Source organism: Ahaetulla prasina, chromosome 5, assembly GCF_028640845.1.
Source record: "Ahaetulla prasina isolate Xishuangbanna chromosome 5, ASM2864084v1, whole genome shotgun sequence".
Classification (NCBI taxonomy): Eukaryota; Metazoa; Chordata; class Lepidosauria; order Squamata; family Colubridae; genus Ahaetulla; species Ahaetulla prasina.
Window position 1 is genome coordinate 29,769,646 of NC_080543.1, and position 18,988 is coordinate 29,788,633.

General features: G+C 34.7%; 1 protein-coding gene across 8 annotated transcripts in view; it reads left to right on the top strand.

Annotated features, from left to right (window-relative positions):
* The window catches only part of FRY (FRY microtubule binding protein), a 213,542-nt gene that overhangs the window by 138,453 nt on the left and 56,101 nt on the right, over window positions 1–18,988 (top strand). For all 8 annotated transcript variants that reach the window (XM_058186780.1, XM_058186781.1, XM_058186782.1 and 5 more), the window contains 13 exons: window positions 805–929; window positions 1,840–1,897; window positions 2,958–3,049; window positions 3,289–3,461; window positions 6,194–6,354; window positions 7,306–7,416; window positions 10,708–10,862; window positions 12,253–12,352; window positions 14,073–14,244; window positions 15,129–15,385; window positions 15,755–15,901; window positions 17,014–17,182; window positions 18,212–18,302. In XM_058186780.1, the coding sequence (XP_058042763.1) occupies window positions 805–929; window positions 1,840–1,897; window positions 2,958–3,049; window positions 3,289–3,461; window positions 6,194–6,354; window positions 7,306–7,416; window positions 10,708–10,862; window positions 12,253–12,352; window positions 14,073–14,244; window positions 15,129–15,385; window positions 15,755–15,901; window positions 17,014–17,182; window positions 18,212–18,302 (1,811 nt within the window). The remainder of the gene's footprint in view (window positions 1–804; window positions 930–1,839; window positions 1,898–2,957; window positions 3,050–3,288; window positions 3,462–6,193; window positions 6,355–7,305; window positions 7,417–10,707; window positions 10,863–12,252; window positions 12,353–14,072; window positions 14,245–15,128; window positions 15,386–15,754; window positions 15,902–17,013; window positions 17,183–18,211; window positions 18,303–18,988) is intronic.

Sequence of the window (18,988 nt, forward strand, 5' to 3'; positions counted from 1 at the left end):
ATTGAGTCCTCTGTCTTCAGGGTAAATATCCAAACTCCATAGATCAGGTTTGAGATAAGTTACCAAAATCTTGTTTTCAACTGAGAATTCCAAAACTATATTAAAAAGGTAAAGGTTCCCCTCATACATACGTGCTAGTCATTCCCAATTCTAGGGGGCGGTGCTCATCTCTGTTTCAAAGCCGAAGAGCCAGCGCTGTCCAAAGACGTCTCTGTGGTCATGTGGCTGGCATGACTCAATGCCAAAGGCGCACGGAATGCTGTTACCTTCCCACCAAAAGTGGTCCCTATTTTTCTACTTGCATTTTTTACATGCTTTCAAGCTGCTAGGTTGGCAGAAGCTGCAACAAATAACGGGAGCTCACCCCATTACGCGGCACTAGGGATTCGAACCGCTGAACTGCCGACCTTTCGATCTACAAGCTTAGCGTCTTAGCCACTGAGCCACCACATCCCTTTTAAAACTATATTACCAAGCTCCATATGCCATTTAGAAATGTCTTTCCAATCTCATTCTTGCAAAGATACAGTGATATTAAACAGGAGTAAATCAGACTGTATATGTTAAAGAGAAAAGTACATGTTACAGTTCTGCTGCTGAACTTTCTTTAAACGTTGCTTTAATAAACATGCCATTTATATTGCTTATTTTATTTTCTTGGCTATTTTGAACATAATCCTCCCTTGCAAAATGTGCCTTTTAAAAATTCATTAGCAACAGTTATAACTATGCATACTTCGTTAGCCATAATTTTTAATATTTTTAATGACCATACCCATTAAAATTATTTTCATTTTATTTTAGGTTATAGGAACTCCATCTGTTGGTGTGTTATTAAAACAGCTAGTGCCTTTGATGAGACTTGAAAGCATAGAAATCACTGAATCACTTGTACTAGGCTTTGGAAGAACTAATGCTCTTGTTTTCAGGTATTTGTATTGTAGTAAATTTGCTTTAGTATTAAAGGTAATAACATGTACTATTATTGGAATACTGATTTAAATAGAAAATTGTAAACATCTTGATCATAAATTTCAAAACATTAATGCATAAGGCATTTTATTTTCTAAATAATCTATAATATGCAGAACACTAAAAAATAAAATTGTTATATTGCATGGTAATTACAATTAATATTTATGGTTGAGAGTTCAATCCTAAGTAGTGGCAGATGTTTCTCTCTTAGGGCACAAAGAAAAAATTACTGCTGTGATCTCCATGTAGGCATCAGGAAGGGCATCTGACTAATAAACCCCATCCAGTTGCTCCAGCTCTACCCTGAATTAAGGGACTACAGAGTTGTAAAAAGAAAAAAAATATTTAATTAATATTTTTCTTTTTTCTTTCTTTTCTGCACTCTTTTTTTTTTTGTTTTTAGTTTCTATTATTCTTTACCTTAGTTGCAACTGTGAACTTTAATAAAACTTTCATAAATTTACTATTAAAAAAGAAGCCTAGGCCACAGGCTCAGATTCCTCAATGACATCGTTTAACTGGAATTTGTTGGCCTCATCTATTAGATAAGTTTCAAGTTTCACTACCTATAGTTGCTCTTCTAGAAGACCTATATAGAAACTCCACTCTCCATCTAAAGCAGAGTATTCCTGTTTTTAGGAACTTAAATCATTTGATGTGCCTTCAATATATATTTACACCATCACAAGGTTATTGATCTGTTTTTGTGGAAACATTCAAGAATTCACTGTCTCTTTTCACAATACACCTAAAAAATAAATATACATTTGGAGAAGGCGCATATGCACTCATACATATTACAACTGCAGTCCTACTTAATTTATAAAGAAATTTATTTGAAAAAATATTTTGTTTTTAATTTAGGGAATTAGTGGAAGAACTTCACCCTCTAATGAAGGAAGCATTAGAGAGAAGACCAGAGGTTGGTAATAAAGTTAAGCTGTAAATATTTAGCAGATGGTAAATAGAATTGAAATTAATTAATAAATATTTTGGACAAAAATATTAAATAAATTGATTTTTTAAATAAAATTTCCTTTGTAAGTTATTTGAAAATCGTGTGGGTAGTAATCAATAAAAAAATAGAATACTTGCAACATAAAACATTTAATCTGTCACAATGAAAGTTGCTACAAAGAAAAAAGAAATATCTATGAAAAGTATTATTGATTTGAAATTTGGAAGTTGGTAGTGCATATCTTCACACACTGTGTCTGATGACACAGTTGGAAGAATCTGTTGTCTCTTAGGGAGTTCTCATTTTCTCTTATTTGACAACAGAAATTATGTGTGAAGATATACAGTGGTTTGGAATGCTCTCAAATCTCGCCTCCTGTTCCTTTATCTCTCTTCCTTAAAACTGTACAAACCAACTCTTTATAGAGTTTAGCTATAGCACTGTGTCCGGCAACATAGAAGTCAGAAAGAGACAGGGAACAGAAGAATACTGAAAAAGCAGGCAAACCTTGGCAGATACAGTGGGGTAGAAGTAACCACAGTGAGCAGCAGCTGCTGCAGGATACCTGAGAAAACATTGACTAGACCTTTTGAATGGCTTAGCTGTTGGCAAATAGTTCACCTGCTGGCATCTAAAAACAACTCAAAGGTCTATCACAGTCCATTGAAAGGCATCCGTAGCCTCCTAGGAGCAACCACTTAGGCCATTAACAGTTTCTACATTAATGCTTTCTCTGCTGGACCATAACTGACGCTTTATTTCTTCTTGTGTAAATCTACACAGATTTGTTTAGTAGCCAGCAAGATGGGTTTTATAGGAGCCCCCCCCTCCCCCGGCCCCAATTGGCATGCCACTGTCAGTTCTCTGGAGAACCATCTTCAGTGTTAAAATGTTCAGGCCATTTGAAAATTGCTGGAATAGCTTTAAAACCGATTCTGAATTCCTATTCGGCTAGGTTTTATTTTTAAGACCAACATGCAGAGAGTAGCTGTAACTAATATTGCCCTATTTTTCTGCAATACAGAATAAGAAACGTCGTGAGCGCAGAGATCTCTTACGATTACAGCTGTTGCGAATTTTTGAATTACTTGCTGATGCTGGTGTGATAAGTGATAGGTAGGATATGCTGCTTTTCAAATAGAAGAAAACCCTGTGATGGTGCCAATTACTTGTCTGATCACAGTCATTTCTTGAATCTCTGTTAAAATAGCTTTTTCCTGTTTAGTTGCTATATAGTTTCCTTTTTAATTCTTGATAACAGTTTTGACTGTTATACTGTAAAATCTAGTCTGTCATGCACACTTGTGGTTTCCTCTGGATGATTCCTTAATCCTTACTGTTTTCCTTCGTTACAGTACAAATGGTGCCTTGGAACGAGATACCCTAGCACTGGGAGCCTTGTTTTTAGAATACGTTGACCTAACTCGCATGTTATTGGAAGCTGAAAATGATAAAGAAGTTGAGATTCTCAAGGACATGAGAGCCCATTTTAGTGCAATGCTTGCTAACTTGATTCAATGTGTGCCAGGTAGGGTAATGCAATAATTATATCAAGTAAAGAGTCATTAAGATGAAAAAAAAAGAGATTAGTGGTTGACAAAAGTATGATAAGGACTGCTGGGTAAAGAAGTAAATATTTTATATGCAGGTAGTCCTCGACGTACGACCACAATTGAGTCTAAACTTTTTGTTGTTAAGTGAGACAGTTGGTAAGTGTATTTTGCCCCATGTTACGAGCTTTTTGGCCATAGTTGTTAAGTGAATCATGCACTTGTTAAGTTAGTAACATGACTGCTAAGCGAATATGGCTTCCCTATTGACTTTACTTGTCAGAAGGTCACAAAAGATGATCACATGACCCCAGGACACTGCAGCCATCATTAATATGAGTCAGTTGCCAAGCATCTGAATTTTGATCATGTGACCATGGGGATGCTGCAATGGTTGTAATTTGAAAGTGGTCATAATAAAAGTCAGATTTTTCAATGCCATTTTAATTTTGAACGGTCACTAAATGAATTGTTGTAAGACGAGGACTACCTGTAGTTGGTGGGGAGAGAGAAAATAAGACACTTAAGTAGAAGTAAAATTTATATAATTTTAATCATACGATTTCTTGAGTCATAATCATGTAAGAAATTATGGTAAAAGTAATAGCTTTCAAACTGTTGATGGCACAAATTCCATGAATGATGTCTGATGTAAGAAATGTTATTTTGAGTTCCTTATTTATCAACAGTATAGTTTGTGAGTTGGACACTGTGTAATTATCTCTGTCAGTATTTGGTTCATTTCATTTCTATTTGATTTCCAGTGACAATCCATCCCGTGTGTATCTATATTGCGTTACTTGAGATAAATGTTTTAATTATTTAATATTAGTCTATTCTTTGTATCCTATATTTCCTCTGGGAACTGAACAGAATGCACATAGAGATGCAAAACACAGCCTTATGAAGTTGGTTGGGCTGAGATAACTAATCAGCCCAGAATCACGAGTGAGTGAAGTGTCAAATTGGGACTTTAATGTGTGGATTTTCCATATTGAAATCCAATTTCTGAACTTGTTGACAGGATTCCATAAAAAACATATGCTATATTAAATGCATGCATTTAAAGTGTCATAATGCTTACTATTAAATGGATAAGGAAAAAAGTGCAAGAAATAAATACCAAGTAATCAGCAAAGAAAAAGTGGACCACATGCAATCCTGTGAAACATGCCATATCTGTCAAATTATTTGTTGTGTTTCGCATCCTAATAGTACTGTGGACATATACTATAAGGATTATGGATTTAGTATTCATGTGAACTAGGATGAACATATGACCACTTGTTATAAATCAATATAGTCTGTAGGCTACATGAGTTAGATTATTTGCTTTTAAGTTTGGTCTTTTTTCAGTGAATGAACTTGAAATTCTACTTCACAGTTTTTGGTTTTTAAAAACATTGCCAAATATATTTAATACATATGTATACAATTTTAGTATTGTGGATCAGTCAGGTTATCATTTGATACCTATTCATACTGATTTCTAATTTGCAAAGGAAATTTGAAATACAGGGTTCCTTGTATTTTTGATTGTATTTTTGTAATCGAAACTCATTAATGGTTGTGGTTATTATAGGAACAGCCAAGGAACTATTAGCTTTCATCTGCAGAAAACTGGCATCCATAAAGTAGAGTGATCATTAATTTTCCTTATAGCAGAAACTTAATTTATTTATGGTTATGTATGTTGAAGGATTTCTTTGAAGGTTGAGTGTATTTCATTTCTTAAATCAGCCTGCAGGTTTGTAGCTTAATCGGGGCATCAGAAAACTTCTGTTTTCTCTGAAAATTTCCATTAGATCAGTCTTCTGCTTTCAAAGCATTAAATCCAGCTGTGCCAAATGCTCAATGAATGGAATTTTCTTAGTACTAATAAAGGATTTTCTGTTTTAATTCATTACAAAATTATACATATATATATAGTGGGAGAGGATGCGAGCAAACGAGAAGTTAAAAGAGCATTTGGATTTTTTAAATTTGGCATAATATTTAAAATATCCATAGCTCTATTGTAAAACTGAACATTAAGGGATTTGGATAACATAGTAAACATCTCAGAATACATCTTTTCACTCTGTTTGGCATCTCCATGTAGCATTTCAGTTTGGGATGAAGGATCTACATGCATAATATACAGTGTGCATTGGTCCCATCTATACTCTTGTGTGCATCTGAAAATTAAAGAGTATTTGTGATATTAGTGCAGACACTCATGATATTTAATTTCAAAACTCTAGAGATTCAAAACTCTTCAGATGCATTATCTGAATGAAACTCAAATTTTGCCATACTATGATCTTGTGAAATGATAAATGAATTTGTGTGACTGCCCCATGCATAAAACAAATTTAATTGTTTAATTGTTTTTTTTATTGGTGTTAGTGTCAATCTGCTACAAAAGGGATAGCCATGTAGTTTTCCTTACTGAGAATCTGAGAAATCCATCATTGTTTCTGAGCAAATCTCTCTCTTACCACACCACATTCTTTGTATTGTATATTTATTTACCTTAAAAAATTAATTTTTTTACATGAGATAATCTTATTCAAGGCTCTTTCCTTTCTAATAAATATATACTTGACAAATGTTGTTAATGTGTTTTAGGAATAATTTCTTAGCTATACAGTTTTGCATCAGATTTATGTTTGAGTTTTGATTAATTAATCAATACAGATAATTTTGTTTTATTTTTTTATTCACTCAGTTCATCATAGGAGATTTCTTTTCCCTCAACAAAGCTTGAGGCACCACCTCTTCATCCTGTTTAGTCAATGGGCTGGACCTTTCAGTATCATGTTTACGCCTCTGGATCGTTATAGTGATAGAAATCATCAGATTACAAGATACCAGTATTGTGCTTTAAAGGTACATCATGATTCCTTCCATTGCATATAAATATTTATAAAATTAAATTATTTTAAATTTAGAAATGAAAAGTGGTAAAATAAGTTAAATTTGAAAGAATTTCTCCAGAATAACAGATTATTTGGTGCATCTTTGTGGTCTGTTCTTTTTCTGAATCTTGAATGTATCATTTGAAAGAATTTCTCCAGAATAACAGATTATTTGGTGCATCTTTGTGGTCTGTTCTTTTTCTGAATCTTGAATGTATCATTTGAAAAATTAGTAAATATTTTAAATATTTCAGTAAAGTTTAACTTGGAAATACAAAACTGACTGTTAATTCATACTTAATTGGCTCAGGAGGAAGAGTGATTATAAGAATATAATTTTTTTTTTTTATTGGCCAAGTGTGATTGGACACACAAGGAATTTGTCTTGGTGCATATGCTCTCAGTGTACATAAAAGAAAAGATACATTCATCAAGGTACAACATTTATAAGAGAAGAGACTGCCAAAAAGTGTTATCTGGAGTACTAAATTAAATCCAGAACTACCTAGTCATTCAAGAATTACATTAACTACTTGCCACCACAAGACACTTAACCCAATGTAATCCAGTCATCCACTACACAGTCATCTTTCCTTACTGGTAGTTCTGGCAGCATGCAAGGTTTAGAATACACAATTTGGGAAACACATAATATCTACATGCTTTGCCCAGAAAGTACTTGGTATCTCAGGAACCCTTGTATCAGAAGAGGAATGGCATCACTATACATTCGCAGGAAAGCAATGAAGAGTATGATTGGGCCATTGTAGCATTTGGAAATATGTTTTCTGCAGACATGACTGACAGCATGGAGTCTACATGATTAATCTTCATTACTACATTTGTTGCCTTTCATTTAGAATTTGAAACTGATAACCTTTCAGTAAACAGGGCCATATCCTCCTCTTCTTTTTTTTATTAGGCCATGTCAGCAGTGCTGTGCTGTGGCCCTGTGTTTGATAATGTGGGCCTTTCCCCTGATGGCTATCTTTATAAATGGCTTGATAATATTCTAGCTTGCCAAGATTTACGGGTAAGTAACTCAGCAATGATTGTTACTTTTAAATGTATTAAATTTTACTTGTATTGCACGTGGTCTACTCTATGGGTGAATTCATGGTGATTCAAGTGGAATTTATTTATTATTTGTACTGTGGTGCAAATGGTGTAATTTGTGTTTTATCAGAGGGCCATACTCTGTGAACAGTGTTAAGGGAAAAGGTATGATAAGTCAAGAACTAAACTAAATTTGAGAGAAGCAGGGCGTCCTGAACTCACGTTGTGTACCTTTCTTATAGCAGTTCAAAATGATCTACTGTCATCATTCCATTACTGCAATAATGAAATCATCTGTTTCCTTTTCAAGATACATAATTTGGTATGATTTATTAATATGAACTACTGTTTTGAAAGACTCCAGGCATTTTAGTGGTTTACAGATCAACAAGATCAGCATGATATCAATTTGTTTACATTTTTGTTTGAAGTCTTTCCACCCTACTTACGCACCAGATTGCAGGCACTCTGAGAGGCAAATGGAAAAGGACTATTTTGAAAAGCTTTTTGTGAATCACTCAATTGAATGGGCTGGTATTCAGAGAATGGTTAAAAGTGGCAGTAGTCTTAAGCAATACAGGTTAATTTTGACTTATGACTGGTCATTTAATGATCGATCAAAGTTATGATGGCCTCAGAAAGTGTGGTTTACAGCCCTAAAAGCACTTCTGGTCATCAAAAAATGTTAAAACACACACACACACCATCCTCCTGTAGTGACATTTCAGGTGCTTGGCAAACAGTTCACATTTATGACTCATTGCAGCATTCCTTACAGTGAGATGGATGGCAAACAAATTTAATAAATTAATTTCATACTCACATGACTGAGATGTATGATTTTTTTGCCAGTTTTTTGTTTTTTGCTAGTTTTCGACAAAAAAACACTTATTCGGAAGAATGGGTTTAGATTTACAACCACATGATTAGCTTAACAATCACTTTAAAATCAGGTCAGGCCACATGGGAGCCTTGACTTAACAATTATTTTTATTTTTAAGAACATCTGAATAGAAAGATTTGCATCAAGGGATCTTAGGAAATGATATTACTAATTTAAAATATTTTGTAAAGTGCCACATTTCCCTAGTTCAAAAAAGAGTAATATAAGATTAGAAAATGATAAAAAGGACACACTAAAACTATATATAAAAAGCAAATAGCATTTCAGTAAGAATTAGTACCAAATTAAGGAGACATAAAAAAATATCTCTGGAGATTCTCAATCATTCAGGTCATGGTTGTCGCAAAGGTGCTTTTTTCAAGAAGCAGCTGGATTTTCTGGTTTTTCTTTGAAGATCTTTCACTTCTCATTCAAGAAGCTTCTTCAGCTCTGACTGGATGGTGGGGAATGGAAGGATTTATACTCCTTACAGACAGCTGGTCTATTGCATTCTTTTAGCGAGTTGTTTAGACCATCTGAAGATTTAGCTGTGTCATCAGGGTCACCTGAGTAGTGCAAATGGGTGTGGAGCTGTCTTGGAACTGTTGAAAGGACTGTATTGTAGACTGGAGATGTATCCCTGAGGGATCCTTCCATTCCTTGTCATCCAGTCAGAGCTGAAGAAGCTTCTTGGATGAGAACTGAAATTTCTTCAAAGAAAAACCAGAAAGTGCAGTTGCCTCTTGAAAAAAGCACCTTTGGGATGTTAAAAAGATATTTTCTTTATTTCCCACCTTTATTATTTTTACAAATACCTGAAGGCCGTGAACATATCCAACATACCTTTTCATCCTTTCCCCCCACCCACAACAACACTGTAGTGAATTGGCTGAGAGTGACTGGCCCAGCTTGATTTCATGGCTAAAGTGAGATTAGAACTAGATGTTCTTTCCAAATAATTAATAGGGACTAAATGAGTAGATAGGTGGGCAGGTAAATGGATTGATGCATGGGGGGAAGGAGGTGCTAATCACAATAGATCTATAAAATATTTTAGAGCATGAACAAAATGTTTATAGAAAATTGCCACTTCTTAATATAATGTGTATTGTGAACCACAGGGACTGGCAATAATTTCTGACCTGAGAAAATATTTTTGCCTTAATCTTCACAAAAGGGAACTTCAACTAGTTCAGTGAATTTTTTTAAAAAAAGATTAGAAAGTTCATGGGAAGCAATTATGCAATCCATTACAATTTTGGATATGAAAGTTAATGAGGATCCCTTTCTTGCAATGGCTATTATACAAAATTGTTTTAAAATGTCCCAAATTAAATATATGTATATAAGAATACCAGGAGAGTAAGGAGCCTTGTATAGCAGTAACATTTAGGTAACATTTAATTTTTTTGCTTGTGTCAGGCTCCAAAAACCAAGAAAGACACATTGTGATTCCTCCAACCAGATTTCTTCATTGTTCCTCAGTTGTGGACAGAATCTTGCCAAACTAAAGCAAACTAAATCCTCATAAAGCATATGCTTTAGGAACTATTAAGGAGGAGTTGTCTTTAGCCTCTTTCTTTCAGACAAATAATCTGAACTGAATTGTCACTTACTCCTCTAGCATGTACTTCTTCCTTCCTGGGAATCCAGACTATATTCCATCACAGTTAGCCCATTGAGGTAGGGCAGGTCAAGAAACAGACTCCATAAGAAATACTGGTATTCTATTTATTGATACAGGATAGAGTTACAGAATCTTGAAGTCTCTGAGTTTTCTCTTCCCTTCCTCTTATGTCAGAGAGTCAAGGCAGAGTCACTTTTATTAAAAAAATATTTTTTGTGAGCCAGGTTTATGCTACATAAAATGAGCAGCTATTCAAATATTTTATACAAACAAGCAAGTAAAATAAGTTTCTTTCTAATTTATTTCCCTGGGATCATTAATGTTTTGGTAATTGCCTCATTTCTTCTCTAAGAGGTTCTCCAGAGATTGATTTTAAAAAAAGGAATGGCATTGAAGGGGTGGATAGGGATAGTGCCAAATAGATAAGTCCAGAGGAGGTGGGGAAGTAAAAGGGAACAATCTAAACAAATATAATCACAAAATTGCAAAGAATTAAAGGAAACATTTTAACAAAAGAATGTTAAAAAAAGAACACACTTAACAATGTGAGCATTCAAATTTCAATAACAAATAATGGAGGTGCTATGAAATGGCTAAGGAGTTACCTAATCTTGCCTCTTAATGTCATGTTTATCAGCACCCTAAATTTGGCAAACACACAAAAGAGAATATTTATCTCAATGAACTTTTGTCAGTTGTTGATATAAAACTCGGTTACCTTTGTTTTAAAACCCCTTATCCATTCTCTGCATTTTCAGGTTCATCAGCTTGGCTGTGAAGTTGTTGTCTTGTTGTTGGAGTTGAATCCTGACCAAATCAATCTCTTTAATTGGGCTATAGACCGATGTTATACTGGATCCTATCAGCTTGCATCAGGATGCTTCAAAGCCATTGCAACTGTGTGTGGAAGCAGGTATCAACAATAAGCAAAGCAGAAAAAGTGGTCCTTATAAGTGAATCAGGATCCGTATAAAAATTAAAAGTAAATTACCCTAGAACTTTTGAAAAGGATAGACTTAAATGATATGTTCATGCTTTGATAGGACTATATACATGCATACCCATTAAAATAGTCCCTTTTAGCCTAAGTAACATTATATAGAAACAAAGAAATAAAAGTCAAGAGATAATAAAAAGAAAAGGTAACATAGCTAAACCTAATTATCACTACCATTTATAATACAGTATATCTTTCTATACTGTATTTTCCTGTCCTTATTTCCCCCATATCCATATGTCACTTTCTTTTCCTCTTAAACTTCTCACCTCTCTCATCTCCATCCAGCTATGACTTTCTCAGTCTTCCCCTTCTTCTTGAGTCCTTCGCTCTTCCTTCATATGCCCATTTTCCATTTTTAATCCTTGTTCAATCTCAGTATATTTCTTTCATACTGGTCATGCACTTTTATATTCAACTCACATTCATTCACCACCACTTATTATTGACTTTATCTCTCGTATTACCACATACAGGTAGTTCTTGACTTACAGCCATTCATTTAGTGACCATTTGAAGTTACAATGGCACTGAAAAAAGTGGCTTATGACCGTTTTTCACACAACCGCTGCAGCATCCCATAACCATCTGATCAAAATTTGGATGCTTGACATTTGGCATGTGTTTATGATAGCTCCCGGGATCATGTGATTCTCTTTTGAGTTTCACTCAAAGCATGCTCACATTTGCACTCTGTACAAGTCAAGAAATCTAACTTGGAGTTACTCAGCAGTAAAATGGGTAGCCAATACAATAGATAGATGGAGGGAGGGAGGGAGGGAGGGAGGGAGGGAGGAAGAGAGAGAGAAGTGCACTGCTGTTTGCAGTGACCAACTTGGCAAGTAGTATAGTGACATCCACTTAAGAATTAAAAATTCATTTTAACAAATAAAATAATTTTCAAGGGATCTGGAATTATTGGATCTGGTGCAGTAGTTAGAATGCAGGCTAACTCTGCCCACAGCCTAGAGTTTGATCCTGATCAGCTCAAAGTTGACTCGTCTTTCATCTTTCCAAGGGTGGTAAAATGAGGAATCAGATTGTTGGGGACAATATGTTGACATTGTAAACCGCTCAGAGAGTGCACTTTGAAGCAGTATATAAGTCTTAAGTGCTAGTGCTATACAGTTGGCTTTTGGAAAAAGAAAGAAAATTCATTGTCATTATGTTTGATATAGTTCATTGTTTTCTATAACTGTTAGGTTATTGAGTTTGTTGCCTTGAGTGTATTCTTTTGTGGAAAACAACTGAGAATATTCATTTAAACTTAACAATCTCAAACAATCATTTTTGTTTGCTATTTCAGGAACTACCCTTTTGACATTGTGACTCTTTTAAATCTAGTCTTGTTTAAAGCGTCTGACACCAGCAGAGAGATTTATGAAATTTCCATGCAACTCATGCAGGCATGTATGAAATATTTTTTTAAAAAATCTTATAAATATAAGGAAGAGTAGATGATAGAATTTGCTTTACATTCAGCAGGACATTACCTATTTGTTGTTTTAATGCAGTACAAATAAAGGAAAACCACTGGTGCAGTGGTAGGATTCAAATTTTTTTACTACCAGTTCTGTGGGCATGGCTTGGTGGGCATGGCATGGCTTGTGGACGTGGCATGGTGGGCGTGGCAGGGGAAGGATACTGTAAAATCTCCAGTCCCTCCCCACTATAGGGAAGGTTACTGCAAAATCCCCATTTCTTCCTGATCAGCTGTAACTCGGGAGGCAGAGAATAGATGGCAATGGGGCCAGTCAGAGGTGATATTTACCGGTTCGCCGAACTATTCAAAATTTCCGCTACCAGTCAATGGTGGGATTCTACAGGTTCAGGCGAACCGTTTGCACCACTTTGAAATGGTTGTTAAAGTGAACTGGTTGTTAAACCGGTAGGATCCCACCACTGCTACCGATTCTCCAGAACTGGTCAGAACCTGCTGAATATCACCTCTGCACTGGTGGATTTCCTTGGCTTCATTTTGTCTCCCAAATGTTATCAGTTAATGGGAAAACAGCCACCAGTCGTTCTCTCTGTTTCTTAAATTCACTTCTAATATACTTAGGCTAAACTCATGTTTCTAAGAACTCTGCTTTAGACCAGCAAGTATTATTGAAAAGTACAAACAGGCATTAGAAAGACATGTTTCTGAAGAGTCAAATAACCAGAGTCTCCTGCAATTTATGCCCAAGAGCCATTTCCGGCATAATGGAAAGGGTCTAGTTCCTGCAAGAGCTCCATGTGGCCAACCAGAACTGGACAGTTTCTCCTCTGATTGTGAAGCAACCACATCATCCATCTACCAAATTTATTAGATTGAATCCATGGGAAAAATTGTTTGGTCTGGAACAGCTAAAGATGAGTTGAAGCTGCCACAGTTCTGAGCTTGTAGTATGTTCAAGATTATGCCATGAGGAACTTGTGTTACAGAACAGTTACCAAGGCACATTGATGGCACAGTTAGAGATATGTGAAGATGAGGCTTGGGCCTACCCTTTTCTTGAAAATAAATGTCAGTGCTCCTTGAAAGAAGTTCTTTCTTACCCTGTAATTTGAGAGTTGTGCCATATAGCTTGTCTCTATATTAATTTCTTTAAAATCTCTCCTTTAAACAGTTTAAAAAATAATTTGGGGAAATAAAGGCTTGGTTTCAGTATTTATGAGATTTATTTATGATATTTAGAGATTGTCAGCTCTAAAATTATTCAAAGTGGCTTACATCAAAAAATTAACAGTAAACAAAATAATAGTATGAAACAATAATATATCCTTTAGACAGAAAATGATTAGGAAAAACTTTCTACTTTTTTCAATTTCTCAGAAAAAAACAAAATTACAATAGAGGGAACAAAGATCCCCCCCGCTCCCGCCACCATTTTCCTGCTTCTTTTTTTATTTTGATATCTTTATTGTGTCTGAGTTAACTATCCTTTTATTTTCCTTATGGGAGGAGAAGGGAAGGAGGACCAAATCAGCGGTAAACCTAATATTTATGACTGCTTTTACCTCTGGTAACAGATACAAAAACATAGGCATAATCTGAATAATCCATTAAAATTTATTTACAATAATACTCCATCATTCATTTATCATCTATATCATTTCCGTTTCTTTTTAATCTTTTGACAGATTTTGGAAACAAAGCTTTTTGTTTATTCTAAGAAAATAGCTGAACGAAGACCTGGCAGCATTCTTTATGGGACTCATGGTCCTTTGCCACCACTTTACAGTGTCTCATTAGCTCATCTGTCCTATGAACTGGCAAGAATGTACCCTGAGTTGACACTTCCATTGTTTTCAGGTACAAATTTCTATTTATATCTTTAGCTTTAGTAAGTGGAAAGATGATCTATTAACCTCTTGCGTATCTGCGAACATATCTATGTAAACTCTTAGAACTATAGGACACAATTTTGCATCTTTTGGGGTTTTTTCCTTTACATTTGCCAAAAACAGTAGAACTAAATCCAATCTAAAGCAAGAGCATCCAACCATTTGGCTTGCCTGGGCCTCATTGAGAGGAATTGTCTTGGGCCGCCTATAAAATCTATAATATTGTTAATGTATATCAGTCAGGTTTATGACCTTATGGGGCTGCATTACTAGCTGTCAAGGGCCACATGCAGCCGATGGGCCATAGGTTGGACATGCCTGATCTAAAGATATGATTCCAATTTACTTATACTACTTGAATAACAAGAAGGATTTTTATTACCTTATTTTATCTCATAGTTACCATACATATTTGAAACTTTGAGTAACTATTTAAAAGCTCATGTTTTCCTCTTAATTTATCTTTAGATACTGCTCTTTCTTTGTGAAAGTTGTGCTTGGAATATAATCTAAGTTTAATAATGGGCTGAATAAGGAAAAGTAAATAAGCAGTAAACTTGATTCAGTTGAGAGACTGGCCCAAAGTCTCCCAGTGAGCTTTCCAGTGAGCAGATCTGTAATTTGGATCTTCCTGCTCCTATTCTAACATCAAATCACTGACTCTGCTTCTCTGTCAGTTGCTGGAAATAAAATATGTGCTACTTCTGTCTTTATAATAAAAAATGTTGAACTCACCTTCTTGACATTTGATCAGAAGAAATATATTTGTCAGAATTTATTGTTTAACTAAATACTTCGTTATCTTTCCCCTAAAGCTAAGATCCTAGCAGTGGTTTTATTTTTCAATTTTAGAAGTGAGTCAACGATTTCCAACAACTCATCCAAATGGGCGCCAGATCATGCTCACTTACTTGCTACCCTGGCTTCATAACATAGAGCTCGTAGACAGCAGACTTCTTCTCCCAGGTTCAAGTCCTACCACCCCTGAAGATGAAATAAAGGATAAGGATGGAGAAGTAACTGTTTCATGTGGCTTGAAGGGAAATGGCTGGGGCTCACCAGAAGCCACATCATTGGTGCTTAATAATCTGATGTATATGACAGCCAAAGTAAGCAAGAAAATACTAAGTAGTCTATAAATATGAAATGTAGTGGCATAGTATTAGATAGGATTGAAAGTTGCATAAATAATTCTTCCGCTTTTTTATCTGTACAATGCTACATAATGATATACTAGAAAGGTCGATTACTAAATATCAGTCAATACGTATTTGTCAGTACTTTTTTCCAATTTTATATCAGCAAGGGCTTAATATAGCTTGACCTTTATTATTCAAATGGATTCTGTACACAAAAAAAGATCTTTCTCCTGTGTCTCTTTAGCTCATTGATTATTTTTCAGTTTGTCTTATATTTCACTTATTTTAGCAATCACTCACTGTATTCTGATCACATTCATTTTTCATATTTCTGTTTAGTATGGAGATGAAGTTCCTGGACCAGAAATGGAAAATGTCTGGAATGCTTTAGCTAATAATGAAAAATGGAGCAACAACTTGAGAATAACTTTGCAGTTTCTGATAAGCTTATGTGGGGTTAGCAGTGATACAATTCTTTTACCTTACGTAAGTGATTTTTTTAAAAAAGTATTATTCTTATGGAACAAAACAACATCTATTCAAAATGATGTATCAGGAATAATTTTATGAATTTATTTTACTGAAGTTAATAAATTTCCCCTACATAGGAGAAAAAATACCAAATATTCAGTAGACTTTATAAAGGCTATCTCTTTATTTTCATGTGAAATGTGGAACCCAAAGGGTTCTGCCTCAGAAACTGCATTGTCAACATTTTTACCAATTTTGGATGATACCACAGTTTAAACAAAAAAAGCTATAAAAACAGTTTTTAAAAGTTCTGGTAAACTTCAATGTGCTGAACTTATGGATTGCACTTAGTTGTATCTGACTGATCTCAGGCTAAGTAGGGTGGAATCTTGTTGGCATTTGGATGGGAGACTTTTAGGAAACACAGAGCTGTAGGATCAGCCTGGGAAAGACATATCTGGAAGAGTTGAACAAGAAACCACTTCTATATTATTGCCAAAAATACAATATAGATGTGCCCGTAACTCTTCAAGAATTAAATTCAAATTGTATTTATTTACATTTGTATGCACACAGCTCTCTGCCAAGCTGAAGGAAACTATGCCTTTGTTTAATTTTAATGAGCGTTTTTTGAGAACTCTCTGACCACTCCAAAATTAACCAAAAATATAGCCGTATCCCATTAATTAAAATCAATATGTACTCTGAAGTCCTTGCAGATCAACTTCAAAACAAAATTATAACCCTTGGCAGACCACAAAAATTATTCCCCATTTCTATCTTACATAATGAGAAGTTGTTCAATGGCATGACAGTATTATTTTACAATGTAGTTATGATTCCTTTATTTCTCTATTAAAAAATCCTTCTGTAACCAGTTTCTGCATGCTTTCATATTCTAGGACTAATCCTGGGTAGCTATTAGGCTCATTAGTTTCTGGGCAAAATGGTATTTCCCCATCCAGGTACTTTCCAGATTATTCTGCCATCTGGCAGCCAGTAATATGAGGAAGGTCATTTTATATTACTATTATAATATAATTCAAAAATATCTATATGTCCACTGTGCATATTTTCACGTTACCTATTTTGTAGATAAAAGCTGCTAAATGCTACTTTTTCTTCAGATCAAAAAAGTTGCCATCTATTTGTGTCGGAACAATACTATTCAAACAATGGAAGAACTTCTATTTGAGCTCCAGCAAACAGATCCTGTGAATCCCATAGTTCAGCATTGTGACAATCCACCATTTTATCGTTTTACTGCCAGCAACAAAGCTTCAGTTGTTGCTTCTGGTAAGAATTAAATCTTTCTACTTTTATTGGAAGAGATAACTTTTATTGGAAAGAATTATGGACCTTTCAGAACAGAGTTGCATGTGTTACATTGACTGTCTCTCTTATATCTTGCTTGGTGCTTCTCAGACTGAAATATTTCATCAGGATATAAATATGTCGGTATAGTCCTCACAGTTACAGTAGATTAGAATACACGCTTTGAAATCAAGTAACCACAACTAAGTTAAATATTCTTGATCACAGTGGCCTATTCTAAATAATTTTGAATCCAACATTTTAATATCTGGAGAACAAAGAATGTATCTTTAGATTTATTTTTATTTGCTGTCAGTGTTTCTCAGAATAAATGGCAAGTTATTATCAACTGAAAACCTGATATAGGCTTTTTTGAGGATAGTTACATTCATGAGCAAGCCCTATATCTCTTGCAATGACAGACAAATGCTTTCAGCTAAGTTTATTAACACTGTACTTTGCAATTACACTAACCCTTAGGTCCTGTTACAAGATTCTGGAAAGTTCATGCAGTACAGATGGATTGCATAATTAGTGTTGTAGTTCAAATATAACCACATATAATATGCATTATATATGTATGGCTATTCATGTGTTGAGCCTGAAATATGTTAGTTTTAATCATATATGCCTAAAATGGTATAATCATCATATCACCATCATCATCATCAATAGGAATCTATGATTGGAAAAAATATGGAAGTAACTTAAGGATGGGGGTCAAAAATGCTTTCTCTGATCTGATGTTCTATTCCAACAGTTTATAATTTACAAATAGTTGCATATGTGAGAGAGATGGAAAGAAATAAGCTGCAATATAAATGTTTTTTTACTTACACAGATAATAATTTATAAAATGATTCAACATGTTATAAGCCAGCAAATATAGTGTGGGCTTGCTGATTGTTGAGTTATAAATTGTGTTAGATGTATGTTTATGTATTTACAGTATATGGTTTCAAAATGATTATTTTTAATAGTACTGTAATACTTTTGGTTTTACATGTATAGGAACTACATCAAGCAGTAACACTGTTGTAGCTGGCCAAGATAGTTTTCCAGACATTGAAGACAATAGAATTGTAAAAGAGACAGATGAGAGGTTTGTAATAAACATCTCAGACTTTTTCATCCCTTTTTCTGGACTAGAAATGCTTAATAGTTCTCCAATTTGAGTATCGGTAACCCTAATTAACCACAATCTTATTTCTGTGGTTTTGTTCTGAGATTAACAATTAAAGACTAGAACTTGGAATATACATAAACTTGATTTTCATGTATTTGCAACTTGGAACTGTTTTTGGTTAATATGTTCATGATCAAAACTGGATGGGCTTTGAATAAAGTATATTTATTTATTTTGAGTAAAGTATATTTTCTAATGTTCAGGTTGATTGTATATATAGTGAACATGTATTTGCGCCTACTTCTCATTATGAGGTTTCAGTCAATCTCACTGAATGTCTGTTTGAAGTCTCTCTATCTTTGTTCCAGTAGCTAGTCTTCAGATCAACCCATTTGCCTGTTGAAGGAAAAGATAGCTCTTCTCTAATACAAGGCTATGCAAATTTCACCAGTCCGCTCAGATCCTTCAAGATCTCATTGTAGAGGCCACTAGTGAGGTAGTCATTAGTGTTGTCCTAGTTTATGGTGATAAAAACAAAGAGCAAATAGTCTGTAGGTAGCATTAACATCCAGTGGTGGGTTGAGAGATTGCTGCAAGTAATGTGCAGGCAGCACTAGCATCCATCAGGAGCTTATTACAATTGACCATGATTGTGTCAAGTC